Source organism: Struthio camelus, chromosome 32 (genome assembly GCF_040807025.1).
Source record: "Struthio camelus isolate bStrCam1 chromosome 32, bStrCam1.hap1, whole genome shotgun sequence".
NCBI classification, from domain to species: Eukaryota; Metazoa; Chordata; class Aves; order Struthioniformes; family Struthionidae; genus Struthio; species Struthio camelus.
The window spans coordinates 625,050-652,471 of NC_090973.1; the positions used below are offsets into that span (position 1 = coordinate 625,050).

Consider the following 27,422-nt stretch of genomic DNA (forward strand, 5'->3'; position numbering starts at 1 on the left):
GGAGCGGGCGGAGCGCATGCGCGGGGCGGGCGGCACGTGGTCGGGGGCGGCACGTGGTCGGGGCGGGCGGGGCGCACGCGCGGGGCGGGCGGCACGTGGTCGGGGGCGGCACGTGGTCGGGGCGGGCGGGGGCGGCGGCGGGACCCCCCCCCCCCCCTCCGCGGGGCCCTCGGTGACTCAGCGGCGCCGGCGGCCGCGGCCGGTCCCGCCCCGGATCCCGGGGGCGAGCGGAGTTTTGGGCGCTGAGTCACGGGCGGGACGAGCCGCCCCCTTCCCCCCCCCCCCCAACCCGGCGGCGGAGGGGCCGGGCCGGGCCGGAGCGGGCGGCGGGAGCGGCCATGGCGGCGCCGAGGAGCCTCCTGCTGCTGCTGCTGCCGCCGCCGGTGCTGCTGGGGCTGCTGGTGGGCGGCGGCGGCGGCGGCGGCGGAGCGGAGCCGGCGCCAGGTCAGCGGCTGCTGCCGGAGCGGCGGGGGGCGGGCTGGGGGGCACTGGGGGCACTGGGGGGGCCGGGCTGGGGGCACTGGGGGGCGGGACAGGGGGGACTGGGGGGACTGGGCTGGGGGCACCGGGGGGCCGGACTGGGGGGACTGGGGGCACTGGGCTGGGGGCACTGGGCGGACTGGGGGGGCCAGACTGGGGGGACTGGGCTGGGGGCACCGGGGGGGCCGGACTGGGGGGACTGGGGGCACGGGGGGGACCGGACTGGGGGGACTGGGGGCACTGGGGGGTTCTGGACTGGGCAAACTGGGGGGTTCTGGACTGGGCAAACTGGAGGGGCCGGACTGGGGGGCCGGACTGGGTGGACTGGGGGAGCCGGAGTGGGGGGACTGGGGAGACCGGACTGGGGGGACTGGGGGGACTGGGCTGGGGACACTGGGGGGTTCTGGACTGGGCGAACTGGGGGGGCTGGACTGGGGGGAGCCAGATTAGGCGAACTGGGGGACTGGGGGAGCCAGACTGGGTGTACTGGGGGGCTGGACTGGGGGGAGCCAGATTAGGCGAACTGGGGGACTGGGGGAGCCAGACTGGGTGTACTGGGGGGCTGGACTGGGGACTGGGGGAGCCGGACTGGGTGTACTGGGGGGCTGGACTGGGGACTGGGGGGGTCGGACTGGGTGTACTGGGGGGCTGGATTGGGGACTGGGGGGGTTGGACTGGGTGAACTGGGGCACTGGGGGGGCCAGGCTGGGTGTACTGGGGGCCAGGACTGGGAGCTGGGGGGCTGGGGGTGACCGGACTGGGTGAACTGGGAGCCCGGACTGGGAGCTGGGGGGCTTTGGGGGGCCAGACTGGGTGAACTGGGGGGCTGGACTGCGGACTGGGGGGCTGGGGGTGACCGGACTGGGTGAACTGGGAGCCCGGACTGGGAGCTGGGGGGCTTTGGGGGCCGGACTGGGTGTACTGGGGGGCTGGACTGCGGACTGGGGGGCTGGGGGTGACCGGACTGGGTGAACTGGGAGCCCGGACTGGGAGCTGGGGGGCTTTGGGGGCCAGACTGGGTGAACTGGGGGGCTGTAGGCTGTGAGGCTGGGTGTACTGGGGGCCTGGACTGGGTGAACTGGGGAATTGGGGGGTTGGACTGGGTGCATTGAGGGGCTGGACTGGGAGCCGGGGGTCTGGGAGGGGGTGGACTGGGGAGCTGTGGGGTTACTGGTGCGCGCAGAGGAACTGGGCTGGGGCACGCTGGGGGCTGAACTGGGCTGTACTGGGGGGGTAAACTGGGTAGCAGCAGGGTGCTGAACTGGGGTAAACTGGTCTTTACTGGAGAAGGCAACTGGGTTACGTTGTGGGGCTGAACTGGGTATAGGGGGATGGGGAGTTGGGGTACTGGGGGGCTGAACTGGGCCACACTGGGGAGGGCTGAACTGGGCGTGCTGGGGGGCTGAGCTGGGTCATACTGGGCCACACTGGGGGGCTGAACTGGGCCACACTGGAGGGTTGAATTGGGCTGAGCTGGGCCACACTGGGGGGGCTGAGCTGGGCCACACTGGGGGGCTGAACTGGGCTGAACTGGGCCGCACTGGGGGCTGAACTGGGGCACCCAGCAGCGCTGCTGCCGGCCGGGGGGGGCGGGACTCCCTTGGCCCCGCCCCCTCCTCGCACGTGTGCGGCGCGGAGCCCCGCCCCCGCGCCCAGTTTATGAATGGAGGAGGGGGCGTGGCCTGCGGCGAGCCCCGCCCTCCCCCCGCGCGGCAGCGGGTGACCTCACCGGCGCGCTATGCGGGCGGGGGGGTGGGGGGGGCGGGTGAGTCACCCAGCGCGTGCTGTGACGTCACGGGGGCGGGGCCGCGCCGGGGTGTCCCGAGCGGGGCGGTGACGTCATCACCCCGCCTCCCCCCACCTAAACCGACGTGGAAACCGCCCCCACGCCCCCCCCCCCCACATCCGGACCGGACCCCCCCATAGCCCCCCCACGGCCGGACCGGCCCCACGGACCCCCCCCAGCAGCCCACAGCCGGGACCACCCCCACGGACCCCCCCATAGCCCCCCCCCACGGCCGGACCGGCCCCACGGACCCCCCCCAGCACCCCACAGCCGGGACCACCCCCACGGACCCCCCATAGCCCCCCCCCACGGCCGGACCGGCCCCACGGACCCCCCCCAGCACCCCACAGCCGGGACCACCCCCACGGACCCCCCCATAGCCCCCCCACCTGAACCAGCCCCATGTCCCCCCCCCAGCGCCCCACAGCCGGGACCACCCCCACGGACCCCCCCATAGCCCCCAGGTGGCCCCTGAGCCCCCCATAGCTGCCCCATAGGCCCTTTAAAGCCCCCCCATGGCCCCCCCAGATCCCCCCCCCGAGCCCCTCGGGTGCCCCCTGCCCCCCCCATAGGTCCCCTCGGCCCCCTGGGTCCTCCATAGCCCCCCAGGTGCCCCCTGAGCCCCCCCGAGCCCCCAGGTGCCCCCTGAGGCACCCATAGGTCCCCCCAGGTGCCCCCCCGAGCCCCCGTGAACCTCCTCAGCCCCCTATGGCTGCCCCATGGGTCCCCTGGAGCCCCCCATGGGCTCCCCGAGCCCCCCAGGTGCCCCTTAGGCCCCCCAGAGCTGCCCCATGGGCCCCCTAGAGCCCCGAGGTGCCCCCATAGCCCCCCCCGGCCCCCCCAGAGCCCCCATGAGCTCCCTCAGCCCCCTATAGCTGCCCCATGGGGCCTTAAAGCCCCCCCAAGCCCCCCCCAGGTGCCCCCTGAGCCCCCCCATAGCTGCCCCATAGGTCCTTTAGAGCCCCTCTATGACCCCCCCGGCCCCTAGCTGCCCCATGGGCCCCCCATAGGCCCCCCCTGAGCCCCCCTGAGCCCCCCCGGCCTCCCCAGAGCCCCCCAGGTGCCCCCTGAGCCCCCCAGAGCTGCCCCATGGGCCCCTTAGAGCCCCAAGGTGCCCCCATAGTCCCCCCCCCAGAGCCCCTATGAGCTTTCTCAGCCCCCTATAGCTGCCCCATGGGGGTTTAACCCCCCCCATGGGCCCCCCAGGTGCTCCCTAAGCCCCCTCTAGCTGCCCCATGGGCTCCCTAGAGCCCCCCTGGCCCCCCCCGAGCCCCCAGGTGCCCCCTGAGCCCCCTCCGGACCCCCCCCAACCCCTCCCCAGCCCCCGGGTGCCCCCCGAGCCCCCCAACGGGCCCCCCCGGCCCCCAGCTGCCCCATGAGCCCCCCGAGCCCCCTACAGCCCCCCCAGACCCCCCCCGGGTGCCCCCCGAGCCCCCCAACGGGCCCCCCCGGCCCCCCAGGTGCCCCCTGAGCCCCCTCCGGACCCCCCCCAACCCCTCCCCGGCCCCTGGCTGCCCCCCGAGCCCCCCAACGGGCCCCCCCGGCCCCCGGGTGCCCCATGAGCCCCCCGAGCCCCCTACAGCCCCCCCAGACCCCCCCCGGGTGCCCCCCGAGCCCCCCAACGGGCCCCCCGGCCCCCCAGGTGCCCCCTGAGCCCCCTCCGGACCCCCCCCAACCCCTCCCCGGCCCCTGCCTGCCCCCTGAGCCCCCCAACGGGCCCCCCTGGCCCCCAGGTGCCCCATGAGCCCCCTCCGGACCCCCCCCTCACCCCCCCGGCCCCCAGCTGCCCCATGAGCCCCCCCGAGCCCCCTACAGCTCCCTCTCAGCCCCCCCAGACCCCCCCCGGGTGCCCCCCGAACCCCCAACGGGCCCCCCCGGCCCCCAGCTGCCCCGTGAGCCCCCCCGAGCCCCCTACAGTCCCCTCTCACCCCCCCAGACCCCCCCCGGGTGCCCCCCGAGCCCCCCAACAGGCCCCCCCGGCCCCCAGCTGCCCCATGAGCCCCCTCCGGACCCCCCCCCGGCCCCCGGGTGCCCCCTGAGCCCCCCAACGGCCCCCCGCGGCCCCCGGGTGCCCCCCAAGCCCCCTCCGGACCCCCCCCAGCCCCCGGGTGCCCCCCGAGCCCCCTACAGCCCCCCCAGACCCCCCCCGGGTGCCCCCCGAGCCCCCCAACGGGCCCCCCCGGCCCCCAGCTGCCCCATGAGCCCCCTCCGGAACCCCCCCTTCACCCCCTCCCCGGCCCCCGGGTGCCCCCGAGCCCCCCAACAGGCCCCCCCCGGCCCCCGGGTGCCCCATGAGCCCCCCCGAGCCCCCTACAGCCCCCTCTCAGCCCCCCCAGACCCCCCCCGGGTGCCCCCCGAGCCCCCCCAACGGGCCCCCCGGCCCCCGGGTGCCCCCTGAGCCCCCTCCGGACCCCCCCCGGCCCCCGGGTGCCCCCTGAGCCCCCCAACGGCCCCCCCCGGCCCCCGGGTGCCCCCCAAGCCCCCTCCGGACCCCCCCGGCCCCCGGGTGCCCCCCGAGCCCCCTACAGCCCCCCCAGACCCCCCCCAGGTGCCCCCCGAGCCCCCCAACGGGCCCCCCCGACCCCCCAGGTGCCCCATGAGCCCCCTCCGGAACCCCCCCTTCACCCCCTCCCCGGCCCCTGGGTGCCCCCGAGCCCCCCAACAGGCCCCCCCCGGCCCCTGGGTGCCCCATGAGCCCCCCCGAGCCCCCTACAGCCCCCTCTCAGCCCCCCCAGACCCCCCCCCGGGTGCCCCCCGAGCCCCCCAACGGGCCCCCCCGGCCCCCGGGTGCCCCCCGAGCCCCCCCTGAGCGCTGGGGCCGGCGCAGGGGGTCCCTGCCCGGGGGGCGAAGCCTGGAGCAGCGACCTGGAGAAGTGCATGGACTGCGGGGTCTGCGGGCAGCACGGCAAGAGCGACTTCTGCCGCGGCTGTGAGTGGGGCTGGGGGCCGCCGGGGGGCCGCCGTGGGGCTGGGGGGCGGCCATGGGGCTGGGGGCGGCCGTGGGGCTGGGGGCTGCGGGGTCTGCGGGCAGCACGGCAAGAGCGACTTCTGCCGCGGCTGTGAGTGGGGCTGGGGGCCGCCGTGGGGCCGCCGTGGGGCTGGGGGGCGGCCGTGGGGCTGGGGGCGGCCGTGGGGCTGGGGGCGGCCGTGGGGCTGGGGGCTGCGGGGTCTGCGGGCAGCACGGCAAGAGCGACTTCTGCCGCGGCTGTGAGTGGGGCTGGGGGCCGCCGGGGGGCCGCCGTGGGGCTGGGGGGCGGCCGTGGGGCTGGGGGGCGGCCGTGGGGCCGGGGGCGGCCGTGGGGCTGGGGGCTGCGGGGTCTGCGGGCAGCACGGCAAGAGCGACTTCTGCCGCGGCTGTGAGTGGGGCTGGGGGCCGCCGGGGGGCCGCCGTGGGGCTGGGGGGCCGCCGTGGGGCTGGGGGGCGGCCGTGGGGCCGGGGGCGGCCGTGGGGCTGGGGGCTGCGGGGTCTGCGGGCAGCACGGCAAGAGCGACTTCTGCCGCGGCTGTGAGTGGGGCTGGGGGCCGCCGGGGGGCCGCCGTGGGGCTGGGGGGGCAGCCGTGGGGCTGGGGGGCTCGCGCAGGCGGGGGGCCGGGGGGGTCTGTGGGGCGGCCGTGGGGCTGACGGGCTCGCGCGGGCGGGGGGCCGGGGGGGTCTGTGGGGCAGCCGTGGGGCGGCCGTGGGGCTGACGGGGGGTCTGTGGGGCGGCCGTGGGGCTGACGGGCTCGCGCAGGCGGGGGGCCGGGGGGTCTGTGGGGCGGTCGTGGGGCGGCCGTGGGGCTGACGGATCTGTGGGGCGGCCGTGGGGCTGACGGGCTCGCGCGGGCGGGGGGCCGGGGGGGTCCGTGGGGCGGCCGTGGGGCTGACGGGCTCGCGCGGGCGGGGGGCGACGGGGGTCTGTGGGGCGGCCGTGGGGCGGCCGTGGGGCTGACGGGGGGTCTGTGGGGCGGCCGTGGGGCTGAGGGGCTCGCGCAGGCGGGGGGCCGGGGGGATCTGTGGGGCGGCCGTGGGGCTGACGGGCTCGCGCGGGCGGGGGGCCGGGGGGATCTATGGGGCGGCCGTGGGGCTGAGGGGCTCGCGCGGGCGGGGGGCCGGGGGGTCTGTGGGGCGGCCGTGGGGCTGACGGGCTCGCGCGGGCGGGGGGCCGGGGGGTCTGTGGGGCGGCCGTGGGGCTGACGGGCTCGCGCAGGCGGGGGGCCGGGGGGGTCTGTGGGGCGGCCGTGGGGCTGACGGGGTCGCGCGGGCGGGGGGCCGGGGGGTCTGTGGGGCGGCCGTGGGGCTGACGGGCTCGCGCGGGCGGGGGGCCGGGGGGATCCGTGGGGCGGCCGTGGGGCTGACGGGCTCGCGCGGGCGGGGGGCCGGGGGGGTCCGTGGGGCGGCCGTGGGGCTGACGGGCTCGCGCGGGCGGGGGGCCGGGGGGGTCCGTGGGGCGGCCGTGGGGCTGACGGGGGGCCGGGGGGGTCCGTGGGGCGGCCGTGGGGCTGACGGGGTCGCGCGGGCGGGGGGCCGGGGGGGTCCGTGGGGCGGCCGTGGGGCTGACGGGCTCGCGCAGGCGGGGGGCCGGGGGGGTCCGTGGGGCGGCCGTGGGGCTGACGGGGGGCCGGGGGGTCTGTGGGGCGGCCGTGGGGCTGACGGGCTCGCGCGGGCGGGGGGCCGGGGGGGTCCGTGGGGCGGCCGTGGGGCTGACGGGCTCGCGCGGGCGGGGGGCCGGGGGGGTCTGTGGGGCGGCCGTGGGGCTGACGGGGGGCCGGGGGGGTCCGTGGGGCGGCCGTGGGGCTGACGGGCTCGCGCGGGCGGGGGGCCGGGGGGTCCGTGGGGCGGCCGTGGGGCTGACGGGCTCGCGCGGGCGGGGGGCCGGGGGGGTCTGTGGGGCGGCCGTGGGGCTGACGGGCTCGCGCGGGCGGGGGGCCGGGGGGTCCGTGGGGCGGCCGTGGGGCTGACGGGGCGGCCGTGGGGCGGCCGTGGGGCGGCCGTGGGGCTGACGGGCTCGCGCAGGCGGGGGGCCGGGGGGTCTGTGGGGCGGCCGTGGGGCTGATGGGGGGGCCGTGGGGCGGCCGTGGGGCGGCCGTGGGGCTGACGGGCTCGCGCAGGCGGGGGGCCGGGGGGATCTGTGGGGCGGCCGTGGGGCTGACGGGCTCGCGCGGGCGGGGGGCCGGGGGGGTCTGTGGGGCGGCCGTGTGGCTGATGGGGCGGCCGTGGGGCGGCCGTGGGGCGGCCGTGGGGCTGACGGGCTCGCGCAGGCGGGGGGCCGGGGGGATCTGTGGGGCGGCCGTGGGGCTGACGGGCTCGCGCAGGCGGGGGGCCGGGGGGGTCTGTGGGGCGGCCGTGGGGCTGACGGGCTCGCGCAGGCGGGGGGCCGGGGGGGTCTGTGGGGCGGCCGTGGGGCTGACGGGGGGGCCGTGGGGCGGCCGTGGGGCGGCCGTGGGGCTGACGGGCTCGCGCAGGCGGGGGGCCGGGGCCGGCGCTGCCCCCCGGGCTGTGGCTGCCGCTGGGGGGGGCGGCGGGGGGGGCGCTGCTGCTGGGCGCCCTGGGGGGGGCGCTGCTCTGCGCCCGCCGCCGCCCCCGCCCCACCTTCACCAGTGAGTGCGACCCACGGCGCGCGACCCACGGCGCGCGGCCCTGCATGCATCCGGCTCTGCCCCACGGCTCTGCCCCACGGCGCGGCCCTGCATGCACCCAGCCTGCCCCACGGCACGCGACCCACGGCTCTGCCCCACAGCGCGGCCCTGCATGCACCCAGCTCTGCCCCACGGCGCGCGACCCACGGCTCTGCCCCACAGCGCGGCCCTGCATGCACCCAGCCTGCCCCACGGCGCCGCCCTGCATGTGCCCGGCTCTGCCCCACGGCGCGTGGCCCTGCATGCACCCAGCCTGCCCCACGGCTCTGCCCCACGGCACGCGGCCGTGCATGCATCCAGCTCTGCCCCACGGCGCGGCCCTGCACGCGCCCGGCTCTGCCCCACAGCTCTGCCCCACGGCACGCGGCCCTGCATGCGCCCGGCTTTGCCCCACAGCACGCGACCCACGGCGCGCAGCCCTGCAGGCACCCGGCTCTGCCGCACAGCTCTGCCCCACGGCGCGGCCCTGCATGCGCCCTGCTCTGCCCCACGGCTCTGCCCCACGGCACGCGGCCATGCATGCATCCAGCTCTGCCCCACGGCGCGGCCCTGCACGCGCCCGGCTCTGCCCCACGGCTCTGCCCCACAGCGCGGCCCTGCATGCGCCCGGCTCTGCCCCACGGCTCTGCCCCACGGCACGCGGCCCTGCATGCATCCAGCTCTGCCCCACGGCGCGGCCCTGCACGCACCCGGCTCTGCCCCACGGCTCTGCCCCACGGCGTGTGACCCTGCATGTGCCCGGCTCTGCCCCACGGCTCTGCCCCACGGCGTGTGACCCTGCATACGTCCGGCTCTGCCCCACGGCTCTGCCCCACGGCGTGTGACCCTGCATGCGCCCGGCTCTGCCCCACGGCTCTGCCCCACGGCGCGGCCCTGCATGCGCCCGGCTCTGCCCCACGGCTCTGCCCCACGGCGTGTGACCCTGCATGTGCCCGGCTCTGCCCCACGGCTCTGCCCCACGGCGTGTGACCCTGCATACGTCCGGCTCTGCCCCACGGCTCTGCCCCACGGCGTGTGACCCTGCATGTGCCCGGCTCTGCCCCACGGCTCTGCCCCACGGCGTGTGACCCTGCATACGTCCGGCTCTGCCCCACGGCTCTGCCCCACGGCGTGTGACCCTGCATGCGCCCGGCTCTGCCCCACGGCTCTGCCCCACGGCGTGTGACCCTGCATGTGCCCGGCTCTGCCCCACGGCTCTGCCCCACGGCGTGTGACCCTGCATGCGCCCGGCTCTGCCCCACGGCTCTGCCCCACGGCGTGTGACCCTGCATGCGCCCGGCTCTGCCCCACGGCTCTGCCCCACGGCGTGTGACCCTGCATGCGCCCGGCTCTGCCCCACGGCTCTGCCCCACGGCGTGTGACCCTGCATGCGCCCGGCTCTGCCCCACGGCTCTGCCCCACGGCGTGTGACCCTGCATGCACCCAGCCTGCCCCACGGCTCTGCCCCACGGCACGGCCCTGCATGTGCCCGGCTCTGCCCCACGGCGCGCGGCCCTGCATGCACCCGGCTCTGCCCCACGGCACATGACCCTGCATGCGCCCAGCCTGCCCCACTGCACGTGACCCACGGCGTGTGACCCTGCATGCCCCCAGCTCTGCCCCACGGCGCGTGGCCCACAGCACGCGACCCTGCATGCGCCCGGCTCTGCCCCACAGCGCGCGACCCATGGCACGTGACCCTGCATGCACCCGGCTCTGCCCCATGGCACGCGACCCACGGCGCGGCCCTGCATGCACCCGGCTCTGCCCCACGGCGCGAGACCCTGCATGCGCCCAGCCTGCCCCACGGCGCGGCCCTGCACGCACCTGCCCCTGCCCCACGGCGCGCCCCACGGCGCGCGCCCCCCGGCCCTGCATGCGCCCACCCGCCCCCCACGGCACCCTTGCATGGACCCGACCCACAGCCCCGCGCGGGACCCCCACCGCCCCCCCCGTGTGACCCACACCTTCCCCGTGTGCCCCCCACTGACCCCCTGCCCCCCCCAAACCCCACATCCCCCCCCAGCCCCATAGCACCCCCCGGGCCCCTTTTCTGCCCCACATCCCCCCCCAAGACCTCTGCCACCCCATAGCACCCCCCAAACCCCCCAGCCCCATAGCACCCCCCAACCCCCCCAGCCCCATAGCACCCCCCAAAACCCCATCATTCCCCAGCCCCATGGCGCCTCCAAGACCCCCCCATCATCTTCCAGCCCCATAGCACCCCAAAGCTCCCCCCAGCCCCCCTGGCCCCATAGCACCCCCCAAGACCCCCCATGGTCCCTCGGCCCCATAGCACTCCCCAAGACCCCCCCCCACAGCCCTCCCCAGCCCCATAGCATCCCCCAAGACCCTCCCCACAGCCCCCCAGCCCCATAGTGCCCCAAGCCCCTCCCCCCAGCCCCATAGCATCCCCCAAGACCCTCCCCACAGCCCCCCAGCCCCATAGTGCCCCAAGCCCCTCCCCCCAGCCCCATAGCATCCCCCAAGACCCCCCCAGCCCCCCAGCCCCATAGCATCCCCCAGCCCCATAGCATCCCCCAAGACCCCCCCAGCCCCCCAGCCCCATAGCATCCCCCAAGACCCCCCCAGCCCCATAGCATCCCCCAAAACCCTCCCCCCAGCCCCATAGCATCCCCCAAGACCCCCCAGCCCCCCAGCCCCATAGCATCCCCCAAGACCCCCCCAGCCCCCCAGCCCCATAGCATCCCCCAAGAACCCCCAGCCCCATAGCATCCCCCAAGCCCCTCCCCCCAGCCCCATAGCATCCCCCAAGACCCCCCCAGCCCCATAGCATCCCCCAAAACCCTCCCCCCAGCCCCATAGCATCCCCCAAGACCCCCCAGCCCCATAGCATCCCCCAAAACCCTCCCCCCAGCCCCATAGCATCCCCCAAGACCCCCCAGCCCCCCAGCCCCATAGCATCCCCCAAGACCCCCCAGCCCCATAGCATCCCCCAAGCCCCTCCCCACAGCCCCCAGCCCCATAGCATCCCCCAAGACCCCCCAGCCCCATAGCATCCCCCAAGCCCCTCCCCACAGCCCCAGCCCCATAGCATCCCCCAAGACCCCCCCAGCCCCCCAGCCCCATAGCATCCCCCAAGACCCCCCCAGCCCCATAGCCCCCCTTGACCTCACAAGCCCCTCCCCGTGCTCCCCCGACCCACATAGACCCCCGCGACCCCCCTCCCAGACCCCCCCCAGCCCCTCCGTGACCCCCATTTCCCCCCCCCACAGCCCCCATCGAGGAGACCGGAGGCCTCTCAGGGGAGGAGTCGCTCATCGACTGAGGGTGAGACCCCCCCCCGGGACCCCCCCCACCTTGGGGACCCCCCCGGGCCCCCCCCAGCCCCCCAACTCACCCCTCTTCTCTCTTCCAGGCCCCGAGGCCGGCAGCCCCCCCCCCCGGACCGCTCACCCAGCCTCCACCTGGGACCCCATTTTTGTGGGGGGGGCGGCGACCCCCCCCCCACACTGCCCCATATTGGGGTCTCCCCCCACAGCAATAATTTGGGGCCCTCAAGTGCCTTCGACTGCGCCCCCCCCCCCCCCAAAGCGGCTGTACATGGGGGTCGGGGGGGGCCGGACGCCTGGGCCCCTCGCGTCGGGGGTGGGGGCAGGTCGCCCCCAGTTTGCTAATTAATGCATTAACACTAATTATTTTTTTGGGGGGGGAAATAAAAGGTGGTGGTCCCGCGTGGCGCCCCCGGGGGGTCATTGTTTCTTTTGGGGGGGGGCACCAAGAGGGAGAAACCCCCCAGCGCTGGCGCGGGGCCCAGGCGTCCGGGCCGGGGGGCTGCCCGGACGCCTGGGCCCTGTGTTGGGTGGGGGGGAGGAAGGAGACAGAAGCGGTTTTGGGGGGGGGGGGCGTTTATTTGGGGGGGGTCGGAGCTGAGTTCGATGTCGCTGCCGGGGGGGGGCGCCCGGACGCCTGGGCCCGCCGCGGGGGTGTGCGGGGGGCGCCCGGACGCCTGGGCCCGCCGCAGGGGGGGTCACTCGGGGATGTCGATGACCAGCTTGGGGGGGGCGCCCGGACGCCTGGGCCCGCCGCGGGGGGGTCACTCGGGGATGTCAATGACCAGCTCGGGGGGGGGGCGCCCGGACGCCTGGGCCCGCCGCGGGGGGGTCACTCGGGGATGTCGATGACCAGCTCGGGGGGGGGGGCGCCCGGACGCCTGGGCCCGCTGCGGGGGGGTCACTCGGGGATGTCGATGACCAGCTCGGGGGGGGGGGGGCGCCCGGACGCCTGGGCCCGCTGCGGGGGGGTCACTCGGGGATGTCGATGACCAGCTCGGGGGGGGGGGGCGCCCGGACGCCTGGGCCCGCCGCGGGGGGGTCACTCGGGGATGTCGATGACCAGCTCGGGGGGGGGGCGCCCGGACGCCTGGGCCCGCTGCGGGGGGGTCACTCGGGGATGTCGATGACCAGCTCGGGGGGGGGGGGGGGCGCCCGGACGCCTGGGCCCGCTGCGGGGGGGTCACTCGGGGATGTCGATGACCAGCTCGGGGGGGGGGGCGCCCGGACGCCTGGGCCCGCCGCGGGGGGGTCACTCGGGGATGTCGATGACCAGCTCGGGGGGGGCGCCCGGACGCCTGGGCCCGCCGCGGGGGGGTCACTCGGGGATGTCGATGACCAGCTCGGGGGGAGGCGCCCGGACGCCTGGGCCCGCCGCGGGGGGGTCACTCGGGGATGTCGATGACCAGCTCGGGGGGGGGCGCCCGGACGCCTGGGCCCGCCGCGGGGGGGTCACTCGGGGATGTCGATGACCAGCTCGGGGGGGGCGCCCGGACGCCTGGGCCCGCCGCGGGGGGGTCACTCGGGGATGTCAATGACCAGCTCGGGGGGGGGGCGCCCGGACGCCTGGGCCCGCCGCGGGGGGGTCACTCGGGGATGTCGATGACCAGCTCGGGGGGGGGGGCGCCCGGACGCCTGGGCCCGCTGCGGGGGGGTCACTCGGGGATGTCGATGACCAGCTCGGGGGGGGGGGGACGCCCGGACGCCTGGGCCCGCCGCGGGGGGGTCACTCGGGGATGTCGATGACCAGCTCGGGGTGGGGGGGGGCCCGGACGCCTGGGCCCGCCGCGGGGGGGTCACTCGGGGATGTCGATGACCAGCTCGGGGGGGGGGCGCCCGGACGCCTGGGCCCGCTGCGGGGGGGTGCGGGGGGGCGCCCGGACGCCTGGGCCCGCCGCGGGGGGGTCACTCGGGGATGTCGATGACCAGCTCGGGGGGGGCGCCCGGACGCCTGGGCCCGCCGCGGGGGGGTCACTCGGGGATGTCGATGACCAGCTCGGGGGGGGCGCCCGGACGCCTGGGCCCGCCGCGGGGGGTCACTCGGGGATGTCGATGACCAGCTCGGGGGGGGCGCCCGGACGCCTGGGCCCGCTGCGGGGGGGTCACTCGGGGATGTCGATGACCAGCTCGGGGGGGGGGGCGCCCGGACGCCTGGGCCCGCCGCGGGGGGGTCACTCGGGGATGTCGATGACCAGCTCGGGGGGGGGCGCCCGGACGCCTGGGCCCGCTGCGGGGGGGTCACTCGGGGATGTCGATGACCAGCTCGGGGGGGGGGGCGCCCGGACGCCTGGGCCCGCCGCGGGGGGGTCACTCGGGGATGTCGATGACCAGCTCGGGGGGGGGTGCCCGGACGCCTGGGCCCGCCGCGGGGGGGTCACTCGGGGATGTCGATGACCAGCTCGGGGGGGGGTGCCCGGACGCCTGGGCCCGCCGCGGGGGGGTCACTCGGGGATGTCGATGACCAGCTCGGGGGGGTGCGGGGGGGCGCCCGGACGCCTGGGCCCGCCGCGGGGGGGTGCGGGGGGGCGCCCGGACGCCTGGGCCCGCCGCGGGGGGGTCACTCGGGGATGTCGATGACCAGCTCGGGGGGGCGCCCGGACGCCTGGGCCCGCCGCGGGGGGGTCACTCGGGGATGTCGATGACCAGCTCGGGGGGGCGCCCGGACGCCTGGGCCCGCCGCGGGGGGGTGCAGGGGGGCGCCCGGACGCCTGGGCCCGCCGCGGGGGGGTCACTCGGGGATGTCGATGACCAGCTCGGGGGGGGGGGCGCCCGGACGCCTGGGCCCGCCGCGGGGGGGTCACTCGGGGATGTCGATGACCAGCTCGGGGGGGCGCCCGGACGCCTGGGCCCGCCGCGGGGGGGTCACTCAGGGATGTCGATGACCAGCTCGGGGGGGGGGCGCCCGGACGCCTGGGCCCGCCGCGGGGGGGTGCGGGGGGGCGCCCGGACGCCTGGGCCCGCCGCGGGGGGGTCACTCGGGGATGTCGATGACCAGCTCGGGGGGGTGCGGGGGGGCGCCCGGACGCCTGGGCCCGCCGCGGGGGGGTGCGGGGGGGCGCCCGGACGCCTGGGCCCGCCGCGGGGGGGTCACTCGGGGATGTCGATGACCAGCTCGGGGGGGGGGGGGCGCCCGGACGCCTGGGCCCGCCGCGGGGGGGTGCGGGGGGCGCCCGGACGCCTGGGCCCGCCGCGGGGGGGTCACTCGGGGATGTCGATGACCAGCTCGGGGGGGGCGCCCGGACGCCTGGGCCCGCCGCGGGGGGGGGTGCGGGGGGGCGCCCGGACGCCTGGGCCCGCCGCGGGGGGGTCACTCGGGGATGTCGATGACCAGCTCGGGGGGGGCGCCCGGACGCCTGGGCCCGCCGCGGGGGGGTCACTCGGGGATGTCGATGACCAGGTCGGGGGGGGGCCCGGACGCCTGGGCCCGCCGCGGGGGGGTGCGGGGGAGTGCCCGGACGCCTGGGCCTGCCGCGGGGGGGTCACTCGGGGATGTCGATGACCAGCTCGGGGGGGTGCGGGGGGGCGCCCGGACGCCTGGGCCCGCCGCGGGGGGGTGCGGGGGGGCGCCCGGACGCCTGGCCCCGCCGCGGGGGGGTCACTCGGGGATGTCGATGACCAGCTCGGGGGGGGGGCGCCCGGACGCCTGGGCCCGCCGCGGGGGGGTCACTCGGGGATGTCGATGACCAGCTCGGGGGGGGCGCCCGGACGCCTGGGCCCGCCGCGGGGGGGTCACTCGGGGATGTCGATGACCAGCTCGGGGGGGGGGCGCCCGGACGCCTGGCCCCGCCGCGGGGGGGTCACTCGGGGATGTCGATGACCAGCTCGGGGGGGGGGGGGGGCGCCCGGACGCCTGGGCCCGCTGCGGGGGGGTCACTCGGGGATGTCGATGACCAGCTCGGGGGGGGGGGCGCCCGGACGCCTGGGCCCGCCGCGGGGGGGTCACTCGGGGATGTCGATGACCAGCTCGGGGGGGGCGCCCGGACGCCTGGGCCCGCCGCGGGGGGGGGTGCGGGGGGGCGCCCGGACGCCTGGGCCCGCCGCGGGGGGGTCACTCGGGGATGTCGATGACCAGCTCGTCGTCGCCGTCCAGCGCGTCGTCGCCGCTGCCCTCGCTCAGCATCTGCCGCGGCACCGTGCTGGGCACGGGGGGGGGCGGCAGCTTGGGGGGCGCCAGGGGGGGCAGCGGGCCCGGCCCCCCCCGGCCCGCCCCGAAGGCCAGCGGCCCCCCCACCACCAACAGCTGTTGGGGGGGGGGGAAGAGGTTCGTTAGGGGGCGCGGGGCGTCTGGGCTCTGCCCCATGGATGTGACGACCCCCCCCCCCCCCCATCCCGGAGGCCTTCAGGACCCCCATTTGCCCCCACTGGAGCCCCCCCCCCGCTTCCCCCCCCAGTGACCCCCAACTACCCCCCCTGGAGCCCCTCAGCCCCACAACTGACGCCCAACTGCCCCCCTGGAGCCCCACAGCCCCACAACTGCCCCCCACTGACCCCCAACTGCCCCCCGGAGCCCCTCAGCCCCACAACTGACCCCCACTGACCCCCAACTGCCCCCCTGGAGCCCCTCAGCCCCACAACTGCCCCCCACTGACCTCCAACTGCCCCCCGGAGCCCCTCAGCCCCACAACTGACCCCCGGAGCCCCTCAGCCCCACAACTGACCCCCACTGACCCCCAACTGCCCCCCCAGAGCCTCTCAGCCCCACAACTGCCCCCTCAGTGACCCCCAACTGCCCCCCCGGAGCCCCTCAGCCCCACAACTGCCCCCCAGTGACCTCCAACTGCCCCCCGGAGCCCCTCAGCCCCACAACTGCCCCCCACTGACCCCCAACTGCCCCCCCGACCCACAACTGCCCCCCCGTAGCCCGTCAGCCCCACAACTGACCCCCACTGACCCCCAACTGCCCCCCCGGAGCCCCTCAGCCCCACAACTACCCCCCAGTGACCCCTAACTGCCCCCCCAGAGCTCCTCAGCCCCACAACTGACCCCTCTGTGACCCCCAACTGCCCCCCCGGAGCCCCTCAGCCCCACAACTGCCCCCCACTGACCCCCCAACTCCCCCCCAGAGTGCCTCAGCCCCACAACTGACCCCCAGTGACCAACTGCCCCCCCGGAGCCCCTCAGCCCCACAACTGACCCCCAGCGACCAACTGCCCCCCCGGAGCCCCTCAGCCCCACAACTGACCCCTCAATCACCCCCAACTGCCCCCCCGGAGCCCCTCAGCCCCACAACTGACCCCTCAGTGACCCCCAACTGCCCCCCCAGAGCTCCTCAGCCCCACAACTGCCCCCCCACTGACCCCCAACTGCCCCCCCGGAGCCCCTCAGCCCCCCAACTGCCCCCCACTGACCCCCAACTGCCCCCCCGGAGCCCCTCAGCCCCACAACTGCCCCCCACTGACCCCCAACTGCCCCCCCGGAGCCCCTCAGCCCCCCAACTGCCCCCCACTGACCCCCAACTGCCCCCCCGGAGCCCCTCAGCCCCACAACTGCCCCCCCGGAGCCCCTCAGCCCCACAACTGCCCCTCAGTGACCCCCAACTGCCCCCCTGGAGCCCCCTCAGCCCCACAACTGCCCCCTCAGTGACCCCTAACTGCCCCCCAGAGCCCCTCAGCCCCACAACTGCCCCCCAGTGACCCCCAACTGCCCCCCAGAGCCCCTCAGCCCCCCGGCAGGTACCTGGAGGCGCCGGGAGCCCTTGGGGCGGCGGGCGGGGGGGCGCGGGGGGGGCGCTCAGGGCGGGGGGCGCCCGGCTCCGGCGCCAGGTACTCGGTGGGGAAGGGGCTGTAGGGGGGGGACGACATCTGGGGCGGGAGGGGGGGGCCGGGTCAGCTGGGGCTGGGGGGGGCAGGCAGCTCCCCCCCCGACCCCACACGTCGGCCATCTTGGGCACTAGCGGCGGTCGTGAGGCCTGATGGCACGGCCGGTGCCCATGGCCAACATGGCGGGGCCCTGTGGGGGCGGCCATGTTGGGAGCTGGCAATGTCCTGTGGGGGCAGCCATGTTGGGGGCCGGCAATGTCCTGTGGGGGCGGCCATGTTGGGGGCTGGCAATATCCTGTGGGGGCGGCCATGTTGGTGAGTGGCAATGCCCCATGGGGGCAGCCATGTTGGGGGCTGACAATGTCCTGTGGGGGTGGCCATGTTGGGGGCTGGCAATGTTCTGTGGGGGCAGCCATGTTGGTGAGTGGCAATGCCCCATGGGGGCTGCCATGTTGGGGGCTGGCAATGTCCTGTGGGGGCGGCCATGTTGGGGGCTGGTAAAGCCTCCCTGGGGCAGCCATGTTGGGGGTGGAAATGCCCTGTGGGGGCGGCCATGTTGGGGGCTGGTAAGGCCCACTGGGGGCAGCCATTTTGGGGGCTTGCAATGCCATATGGGGTCGGCCATGTTGGTGAGCGGCAATGCTGCGTGGGGGCGGCCATGTTGGTGAGCGGCAATGGCCCATGGGGGCGGCCATGTTGGTGAGCAGCAACGCTGCATGGGGGCAGCCATGTTGGTGAGCGGCAATGGCCCATGGGGGCGGCCATGTTGGTGAGCAGCAATGCCGCATGGGGGCGGCCATGTTGGTGAGCGGCAATGGCCCATGGGGGCGGCCATGTTGGTGAGCGGCAATGCCGCATGGGGGCGGCCATGTTGGTGAGCGGCAATGGCCCATGGGGACGGACATGTCGGGGGCTAGCAATGCCCTATGGCGGCAGCCATGTTGGGGGCTAGTAAACTCTCCTGGGGGTGCCCGTGTTGGTGACCGTCAATGCACCATGGGGACGGCCATGTTGGTGACTGCCAATGCCACATACGGGTGGCCATGTCATGGGCTGGCAATGCCCCATGGGAGCAGCCATCTTAGGGGCTGGCAATGCCCCACGGGGGCAGCCATGTCGGCAGTTGGCAACGCCCCACGTGCGCAGCCATGTTGGTGACCGACAATGTCCCACGCGGGTGCCACGTTGGGGGCTACCAATGCTCCGTGGGGGCAGCCACGTCAGAGAGTTGCAATGCCCCGCAGGTGCCGCCATATTGGCGGCTGGCAGCCCCTTATGCAAGCAGCCACGTTGGTAACGCCTGATGGGAGGAGCCATATTGGAGCTAGCAACGCCCCGCAGGGGCGGCCGTGTCAGTGTCCAGCAACAGCCCGTGGGGGGCAGCCATGCCGGGGGCTGGCACTCACCGCGCTCAGGTAGGGGGAGGGCGCCCCGGAGCCCGGCAGGGGGAACCCCGACGTCGCCGGCAGCGAGAGGCCGGAGGAGGACGGCGACGAGGCGCCGCCCAGCTGGGGGCTCCGCTTCCTGCGGAGGGACACGGAGGCGCGGTGAAGCCGGCGGCGGCCATGCTGGGCGCCGGCGTTCCCGGGGCGATCGGGCGCCGGAGCGCCCCCCCCCTCCCCCAAAACCCCCTCCCGCCTTCACCTCTTCAGCGGGGGGGGCTCAGCCCCCTTCGGTCCCTCCCCGTCGCTGTTGTCGGACGACGCGGTGGCCTCCGAGTCTGGCGGGGGGGGGGGGGGGCAGAGCGTCACCCCAGGGCCCACAGGATGCCCTGGCGGGGGGCTTGGGGGGCCGGTTCACCCCCCCACCCCCCCCCTAGGACCACCGCGGGGGGGGCGCGGAGGGGCCCTGCCAGTACCTGAGGAGTCGTCGTCCACGTTCTCGTACTGCAGCAGCCGGTCCAGGAGGAAGCTGGGGGGGGGGGAGCGGCAGTCGTGAGCCCCCCCCCCCAGCCCCCCCAGCAGCATGTGGGGCGCAGGGGTGACCCCCCCCGGGGTGGGGGTCCGTTACCTCTTGTCCCGCGAGACCTTCAGGAGCTTCCGCTGGGCTTTCCGGAGCTCCTCCTGGAAACACTCCTGCTCCTGGGGGGGGAAGCGGTGCAGCGTGGGTCAGGCCCCCCCCCCCTCCAACGCACAGTGCATTGTGGGTCATCCCTGCCCCCAGCCATGGGGAAACCCTGTCCCGGTGCATTGTGGGTGGGAGGACCCCTCTGCTATGGGGTTTTGTGGGTCTGTCCCCCCCCCGCTCCCTCCTTCCCCCCCCCTTAACAGTGCATTGTGGGAAACCCCAGTGCATTGTGGGGCTGAGACCCCTCTGCTGTGGTGCATTGTGGGTCTGGACCCCCCCCACACACAGTGCATTCTGGGAAACCTCTTCCCAGTGCATGGTTGGTCAGGATCCCCCCACCCCCAATTCTGCAGTGCATTGTGGGAAACCCCCCAGTGCATTGTGGGTCTGGACCCCTCTGTAACACTGCATTGTGGGAAACCCCTTCCCTGTGCATTGTGGGTCAGGATACCCCACTCCCCAGTGCACTATGGGTCTGCACCCCCCCCCCCCAGTGCATTGTGGGAAACCTTAGTGCATTGTGGGTCAGGATACGCCCCCTCCCCACTGCATTGTGGGTCAGGATCCCCCACCGCAGTGCATTGTGGGAAGCCCCTTCCCGGTGCATTGTGGGTCAGAATTACCCCCTCCCCCAGTGCATTGTGGGATGCCCCTTCCCAGTGCATTGTGCGGCAGGATTACCCCCTCCCCCAGTGCATTGTGGGTCTGGACATCCCCCTCCCCGCAGTGCATTGTGGGAAGCCCCTTCCCGGTGCATTGTGGGTCAGAATTACCCCCTCCCCCAGTGCATTGTGGGTCTGGACATCCCCCTCCCCGCAGTGCATTGTGGGATGCCCCTTCCCAGTGCATTGTGGGGCAGGACCTCCCCCCCACCGCGGTGCATTGTGGGCCCCCCCCGCCCCAGTGCATTGTGGGGCAGGACCCCCCCCACCGCGGTGCATTGTGGGCCCCCTGCCCCAGTGCATTGTGGGTGAGGACCCCCCTCCCCACCCACCCCAGTGCATTGTGGGCCAGGATTACCCCCTCCCCCAGTGCATTGTGGGATGTCCCTTCCCACTGCATTGTGGGGCAGAATACCCCCCCCAGTGCATTGTGGGTCTGGACATCCCCCCCCCCAGTGCATTGTGGGATGCCCCTTCCCAGTGCATTGTGGGGGCAGGATTACCCCCTCCCCCAGTGCATTGTGGGTCTGGACATCCCCCTCCCCGCAGTGCATTGTGGGATGCCCCTTCCCAGTGCATTGTGGGGCAGGACCTCCCCCCCCACCCGCGGTGCATTGTGGGCCCCCCCGCCCCAGTGCATTGTGGGGCAGGACCCCCCCCCCACACACACACCGCGGTGCATTGTGGGCCCCCTGCCCCAGTGCATTGTGGGTGAGGACCCCCCCCGCCCGCCGCGGTGCATTGTGGGCCAGGACCCCCCCCCCCCCGCCTGCCCGCCGCGGGCCTCACGTAGAGCAGCAGCTTGAGGCGGCGCTTGAGCGCCCGGTAGCGCCGCTTGTAGCCGCCGGCCTCGGGCTCCGCCGCGCCGTTCATGGCCGCCCGGGCCGCGCCGCGCTCCCACAAGGCACCGCGCAATGAATGGCCGCTCCCGGCCTGCCCCGCGCGCCGCACTACAACCCCCACAGTGCCCCGCGCGCCGCGCCGCTCCCCATTGGCTCCCGCGCGCCGCCGCCGCCGGCCTCCCCCATTCGCCGCTCCCGCAGAAGGCTCCGCCCCCCCCACGTGGCTCGGCTTCTCATTGGACAGGAACCCGCCCGCCGCTCATTGGCTGTTTCCCGGGGCAACGCACCGCCCCCCCCACCCTCGCAGGAGCCGCGCCGTTCATTGGCCGCCGGCCCGCCCCCCCCTCCCTCCCGTGGTGCCGCGCGGCGGGCGGACGGCGGCCGGGAAGGGCGGCGCGGGCGGGAAAGGCGAGCGCGGCGATGGCGGCCGAGGGCGCCATGCGCGACTTCACGCGGGCGCTGCTGCGCGGCTGCGCCGACCTCGGGTACCGGCGCGGGGCACTCTGGGAACGTGGGGGGGGCTGGGGGGGAGGAGCGCGAGGGATGGTGGGAAGCCGGGTCCGCCCGTTTTGGGGGGGGGGAGACCGTGAGGGATTGTGGGGGCGCGGGGCTTCCGGGAGTGTGGGGGGGTGCAAAGGATTGTGGGAGCCTGGGTCCTCCGGGGAGCGCGAAGGATTGTGGGACGCTGAGTCCTCCAGGGAGGGGAGCGCAGAGGGTTGTGGGAACCCGGGGGTCCTCCGGGGAGCAAAGGATTGTGGGAGCCCTGGGGTCCTCCGGGGGGGGGACGCAAAGGATTGTGGGATCTTGGGGTCCTCCAGAGGGGAGCGCAAAGGATTGTGGGAACTTGGGGTCCTCCAGAGGGGGGAAGCACAAAGGATTGTGGGAACCCGGGGGTCCTCCGGGGGGGGAAGCGCAGAGGATTGTGGGAACCCGGGGGTCCTCCGGGGGGGGAAAGCGCAGAGGATTGTGGGAACCCGGGGTCCTCCGGGGGGGGAAGCGCAGAGGATTGTGGGAACCCGGGGTCCTCCGGGGGGGGAAGCGCAGAGGATTGTGGGAACCCGGGGTCCTCCGAGGGGGGAAGCGCAGAGGATTGTGGGAGCCCGGGGGTCCTCCGGGGGGGGAAGCGCAGAGGATTGTGGGAACCCGGGGTCCTCCGGGGGGGTGAAGCGCAGAGGATTGTGGGAACCCGGGGTCCTCCGGGGGGGGAAGCGCAGGGGATTGTGGGAGCCCGGGGTCCTCCGGGGGGGGAAGCGCAGAGGATTGTGGGAACCCGGGGTCCTCCGAGGGGGGAAGCGCAGAGGATTGTGGGAACCCGGGGGTCCTCCGGGGGGAAGCGCAGAGGATTGTGGGAACCCGGGGTCCTCCGAGGGGGAAGCGCAGAGGATTGTGGGAACCCGGGGTCCTCCGGGGGGGAAGCGCAGAGGATTGTGGGAACCCGGGGTCCTCCGAGGGGGGAAGCACAGAGGATTGTGGGAACCCGGGGTCCTCCGGGGGGGAAGCGCAGAGGATTGTGGGAACCCAGGGTCCTCCGGGGGGAAGCGCAGAGGATTGTGGGAGCCCGGGGTCCTCCGGGGGGGGAAGCGCAGAGGATTGTGGGAACCCGGGGTCCTCTGGGGGGGGAAGCGCAGAGGATTGTGGGAACCCAGGGTCCTCCAGGGGGGAAGCGCAGAGGATTGTGGGAACCCGGGGTCCTCCAGGGGGAAGCGCAGAGGATTGTGGGAACCCGGGGGTCCTCCGAGGGGGGAAGCACAGGGGATTGTGGGAACCCGGGGTCCTCCGAGGGGGAAGCGCAGAGGATTGTGGGAACCCGGGGTCCTCCAGGGGGGAAGCGCAGAGGATTGTGGGAACCCGGGGTCCTCCGAGGGGGGAAGCGCAGAGGATTGTGGGAACCCAGGGTCCTCCGGGGGGAAGCGCAGAGGATTGTGGGAGCCCGGGGTCCTCCAAGGGGGGGGAAGCGCAGAGGATTGTGGGAGCCCAGGGTCCTCCAGGGGGAAGCGCAGAGGATTGTGGGAACCCGGGGTCCTCCGAGGGGGGAAGCGCAGAGGATTGTGGGAACCCGGGGTCCTCCAGGGGGAAGCGCAGAGGATTGTGGGAACCCGGGGTCCTCCAAGGGGGGGGAAGCGCAGGGGATTGTGGGAGCCCAGGGTCCTCCAGGGAGAAGCGCAGAGGATTGTGGGAACCCAGGGTCCTCTGGGGGGAAGCGCAGAGGATTGTGGGAACCCGGGGTCCTCCAAGGGGGGGGAAGCGCAGGGGATTGTGGGAGCCCAGGGTCCTCCAGGGGGAAGCGCAGAGGATTGTGGGAGCCCGGGGTCCTCCGGGGGGGGGGCGGTGACGGGCCGGGGCCTGGGGGTCCGGCAGCCGCCGGGGGGCGCTGACGCGGCCCCGCAGGGGGCTGACCCTGTCGGCGGTGCGGCGCCGCTACCAGGCCCACGTGGGCGGCCGGAGCCTGGCCCGGGCCGAGCGCGAGCGCCTCCAGCAGCTGGTGGAGGAGGAGCTGCTGCGCGTCCAGGTGGGGCTGGCGGGAGCCGAGGGGCAGGGCTGCCTCGGGGGGGTGGCGTTGGGTGTGGGGCAGGAGATTCGGGGGTCTCCATGGGGCAGGGGGCAGAGCTGGGTGTGGGGCAGGGGATTTGGGGGTCTCCATGGGGCAGGGGACAGCGGGCAGAGCTGGGTGTGGGGCAGGGGATTCGGGGGTCTCCATGGGGCAGGGGGCAGAGCTGGGTGTGGGGCAGGGGATTCGGGGGTCTCCATGGGGCAGGGGGCAGAGCTGGGTGTGGGGCAGGGGATTCAGGGGTCTCCATGGGGTAGGGCTGCATGTGGGCCAGGGGACTGGGGGGGGTCTCCATGGGGCAGGGCTACGTGTGGGGCAGGGGGTTGGAGTATCTGTGGGGCAGAGGATAGGGGGCTGAGCTGACTGTGGGGCAGGGGATTGGGGGGTCTCCATGGGGCAGGGCTAGAGGTGTGGGGCAGGGGATTGGGGGGTCTCCATGGGGCAAGGAAGAAGCAGCAGAGCTGGGTGTGGGGCAGGAGATTGGGGGGAGGTCCTTGTGGGGCAGGGGATGGGGGCGGTCAGGGTTAGGTGTGGGGCAGGACTGGGCGTGGGGCCGGGCTCGCCGTGGGGCAGCACTGACCCGCTCCTCGCCCTGTGCCCCACAGGTGGACGAGGACCCCCCGACCCACGGCAACTCAGAGCCGCCCCCGGGGGCCCGGAGCTCCCCACGCCACTGCCCCTCGGGGGACTCCGGTGAGTGGCACTGGGCCCCACAGCGCCCCACGGCAGGGCCCCCAGCCCCATAACCCAGGCTTTGGGGGGGGGGAACCCCCATGGGAGCCCCCCCCTCACCCTCCATGTCCCCACGGCAGGCGCGGAGGAGGAGAGAACGGGAAAGGCCAAAACGGAGAGCGAGTCGGAGGACGAGGATCAAAAACCCTTAAAAAAGGGGGCGAGAAAGGCCAAAACGGAGAGCGAGTCGGAGGACGAGGATCAAAAACCCTTAAAAAAGGGGGCGAGAAAGGTCAAAAATGAGAGCGACTCGGAGGACGAGGATCAAAAACCCTTAAAAAAGGGGGCGAGAAAGGTCAAAAATGAGAGCGACTCAGAGGACGAGGACGAGCAGCCCCTGAAAAAGGGAACGAAAATGACCAAAACAGAGAGCGACTCAGACAACGAGGATCAAAAATCCTTACAAAAGGGAGCAAGAAAGGACAAAAATGAGAGCGAGTCGGAGGACGAGGACGAGCAGCCCTTGAAAAGGGCAACGAAAAAGGCCAAAAACGAGAGCGACTCAGAGAACGAGGATCAAAACCCCTTAAAAAAAGGAGTGAGAAAGTCCAAAACGGAGAGCGACTCAGAGGACGAGGAGCAAAAAACCTTTAAAAAGGGAGCGAGAAAGGGCGAAACGGAAAGCGAGTCAGAGGACGAGCAGCCCTTGAAAAAGGGAACAAAAACAGCCAAAAACGAGAGTGAGACGGACGATGAGGATCAAAAGCCCTTTAAAAAAGGAGCAAAAAAGAACAAAACGGAGAGCGAGTCGGAGAACGAGCATCAAAAACCCTTAAAAAAGGGACCAAAAAAGGCCACAATGGAGAGCGACTCAGAGGAAGAAGATCGAAAACCCTTAAAAAAGGGAGCGAGAAAGGACAAAAACGAGAGCGAGTCGGAGAATGAGAATCAAAAACCCTTAAAAAAGGGAGCAAGAAAGGCCAAAAACGAGAGCAACTCAGAGGACGAGGACGAGCAGCCCCTGAAAAAGGGAACGAAAATGGCCAAAACAGAGAGCGACTCAGACGACGAGGATCAAAACCCCTTAGAGGAAGCGAGAAAGGACAAAAACGAGAGCGACTCGGAGGATGAGGATCAAAAACCCTTTAAAAAACGAGTGAGAAAGGACAAAAATGAGAGCGACTCAGAAGAGGAGGACGAGCAGCCCCTGAAAAAGGGAACGAAAATGGCCAAAACGGAGAGCGACTCAGAAGACGAGGCTCAAAAACCCTTAAAAAAGGGAGCGGGAAAGACCAAAGAGGAGAGTGACTGGGAGGACGAGGACGAGCAGCCCCTCAAAAAACTACTGAAAAAGGCCAAAACGGAGAGCGAATCGGAAAAGGAAGAGAAACAGCCCTTGAAAAGGGGAGCGAAAAAGACCCGGAGGAAAACTGAAAGCGAGTCGGAGGACGAGGAAGAGAAACAGCCCTTGAAAAAGGGGGAGAAAAAGGTCAAGGCGGAAAGCGAGTCGGAGGAAGAGGAGGACGACGACCAGCCCTCGAGGAAGGGAACGAAGAAGGGCCAAAAGGAGAGCGAGTCGGAAACCGAGGGAGAGCAACAACCCCTGAAAAAGGGAATGAGAAAAGGCCGGAGAAAGAGCGAAAGCAGCTCAGAGGACGAGGAAGAAAACCGACCTTTGAAGAAGGGAACAAAAAAGACACAAAAGTTCAGCGACTCGGAGGAAGAGCAGAAGCAGCTCCGGAAAAAGGGAATGAGAAAGGTCAAGAGAAAGAGCGAGTCGGAGTCTGAGGAGGAAGAGAAGAAGCAGACCCTGAAAAAGGGCACGAAAAAGGCCAGAAACGAGAGCGAGTCGGAAGAGGAGCAAAAAGAGAAACCGCCCCTCAAAAAGGGAACGAGAAAGGCCAAGGAAGAGAGCGGCAGCGAGCCGGAGGAGGAAGAGGAGGCCAACCGGCCCTCGAAGAAGGGAACGAGGAAGGCCGGGAGAGAGAGCGGCAGCTCGCCGGAGGACGAGGCGGACCAACGGCCCCAGGAGGCGAACGACAGCGGGGCGGCTGCCGGGCCGCGGAAGACGGGTGCGAAGAAGGCCAAGAGGAAGAGGAGCGCCTCGGCGAAGGCAGCCGGCCCACGGCCCTCGAAGGCGGCGGCGGCGGCGAGCGAGGCCTCGACGGAGGACGACGGCGGCGGCGAGGAGGCGGCGGCGGCGAGGAGGAAGAGGCCGAGGAGCGAGGGCAGCGCGCCGGACTCCTCCTCCTCCTCGTCAGAGGACGCCGCCGAAGGCCCCCGGACGAAGGTAAGGGGCGGGCGGCGGGCGCCCGGCGCTGCGCGTCCAACCCCACCGTTGACACCCGCCGGGCCCCGCAGGGCACCCGGGAAGCGGCCGGCAGCGGCGAGGAGCACCCAGCCGTGCGGCGCCTCAAGCGCTACATCCTGGCCTGTGGCGTCCGCCGCAACTACAAGAAGCTGCTGGGCGGCTGCCGGAGCCACCGGGAGCGGGTGCGGGCGCTGCAGAGCGAGCTCCAGGCCCTCGGCCTCCAGGGTGCGCCGGCCGGCCCGGGGGGGCGCCTGGGAGGGGGTCTGCGGGGTCTGGGAGGGGCCTGGGGGGGACTTGAGGGTCTAGGAGGGGCCTTGGGGGGACTTACGGGGCTCTAGGGAGCATTTGGGGGTCCATGGAGGGTCTTCTGGGGGTCTCATGAGGGCCTGGTGGGGCATCTGAGGGGGCCTGGGAGGCATTTGGGGGTCTGGGAGGGGCTTTTGGGGGATGTGTGGGGTCTTGAGGGGACTTAGGGGGCTCTGTGGGGTCTGGGAGGGGCCGTGGGGCATTTGGGGGTCTTGTGGGGGCATTTGGGGGGTCTTACAGGAGTCTGGGCAGCATTTGGGAGTCTGTGGGGGGCTTTGGGGGGGTCTTATAAGGGCCTGGGGGACATTTGGGGGGGTGTTACAGGGCTCTGGGGGATCTGGGAGGTGTTGGGGGGGGGTCTGTGGGGTGTGGGAGGGGCCTTGGGGGGGTCTTACAGGGGTCTGGGGACCACTTTGGGGGGTTGATAGGGGCATTTGGGGGCTTTATGATGGTCTGGAGTGGCATTTGGGGGTCTGGGGGGGCATTTGGGGAGCAAATTTGGGTCTTGGGGGAGTCGGGGGGGACAAGGGGGGGTCTTTGGGGGTGGGAGGGGGTTGGGGGCACCCCTACCCCTTTCCTCCCACCCTGAGGAAGCTGCTGCCGGGACGTTGGGGCTCCGCGGGGGTCCCAAAAGCGCAGGGGGTGTTGGGGGGGGGAGCTTTAAGCCTCCCCCCCCCACCCCACGCTGCTGCCACCGCAGGGAAACCGTCGCTGGCCCGGTGCCGGGCGCTGAAGCAGCGGCGGGAGGAGGCGGCGGAGCTGGCCGCGCTGGACACGGCCAACATCATCGACTCGGGGGGTAAGCGGGGGCGGCGCGTGTGGGGCAGCCCCCCCCCCCCGGCGCCCCCTCGCCCTCCCGCTTCATCTCCCCCTTCCCCTCGGCCAGGCCGGCCCCGACGGCGCAACGTCTGGAGCCTCTACAACGCCCCCCGGCCGCCCCCGGAGGAAGACGAGGGGCCGCCCCGGCGCCCGCCCGTGGACTGGTCGCGCCTCCGCGGCGTCATCAGCTCCGACGGCGACAGCGATTGAACCTGCCCCCTTCCCCCAAATCCAACCCCCTCTCCCCCCCCCGGCACGAAATAAAAAGACGGCGGGATTCAG

The 27,422-nt window shown here is 73.9% G+C and overlaps 3 protein-coding genes across 5 annotated transcripts; 2 read left to right on the forward strand and 1 right to left on the reverse strand.

Moving 5' to 3' along the window:
* Positions 1-288: 288 nt before the first annotated feature.
* TNFRSF12A (TNF receptor superfamily member 12A) lies at positions 289-11,564 on the forward strand. Of its 2 annotated transcripts, XM_068923348.1 has the most exons (5): positions 289-444; positions 5,094-5,195; positions 7,709-7,843; positions 11,098-11,152; positions 11,241-11,564. In XM_068923348.1, exons 1-4 carry the CDS (start codon positions 339-341, stop codon positions 11,148-11,150), a joined length of 396 nt encoding a protein of 131 aa, XP_068779449.1. In that variant the 5' UTR covers positions 289-338; the 3' UTR covers positions 11,151-11,152; positions 11,241-11,564. The 2 variants fall into 2 exon arrangements, with proteins under 2 accessions (XP_068779449.1, XP_068779450.1); XM_068923349.1 differs by lacking the exon at positions 7,709-7,843.
* Positions 11,565-15,162: 3,598 nt separating this feature from the next.
* INO80E (INO80 complex subunit E) lies at positions 15,163-20,612 on the reverse strand. Of its 2 annotated transcripts, none has more exons than XM_068923339.1 (7): positions 20,432-20,612; positions 18,924-18,994; positions 18,772-18,824; positions 18,558-18,633; positions 18,320-18,437; positions 16,831-16,955; positions 15,163-15,394 (listed from the first exon to the last, which is right to left on the reverse strand). In XM_068923339.1, exons 1-7 carry the CDS (start codon positions 20,513-20,515, stop codon positions 15,268-15,270), a joined length of 654 nt encoding a protein of 217 aa, XP_068779440.1. In that variant the 5' UTR covers positions 20,516-20,612; the 3' UTR covers positions 15,163-15,267. The 2 variants fall into 2 exon arrangements, with proteins under 2 accessions (XP_068779440.1, XP_068779441.1); XM_068923340.1 differs by having other exon boundaries at positions 15,188-15,290; positions 20,432-20,609.
* Positions 20,613-20,835: 223 nt separating this feature from the next.
* Positions 20,836-27,421, forward strand: HIRIP3 (HIRA interacting protein 3). Its single transcript, XM_068923135.1, has 7 exons — positions 20,836-20,969; positions 22,873-22,993; positions 23,638-23,725; positions 23,845-25,994; positions 26,066-26,240; positions 27,022-27,120; positions 27,208-27,421. Exons 1-7 carry the CDS (start codon positions 20,905-20,907, stop codon positions 27,348-27,350), a joined length of 2,841 nt encoding a protein of 946 aa, XP_068779236.1. The 5' UTR covers positions 20,836-20,904; the 3' UTR covers positions 27,351-27,421.
* Position 27,422: the final 1 nt, after the last annotated feature.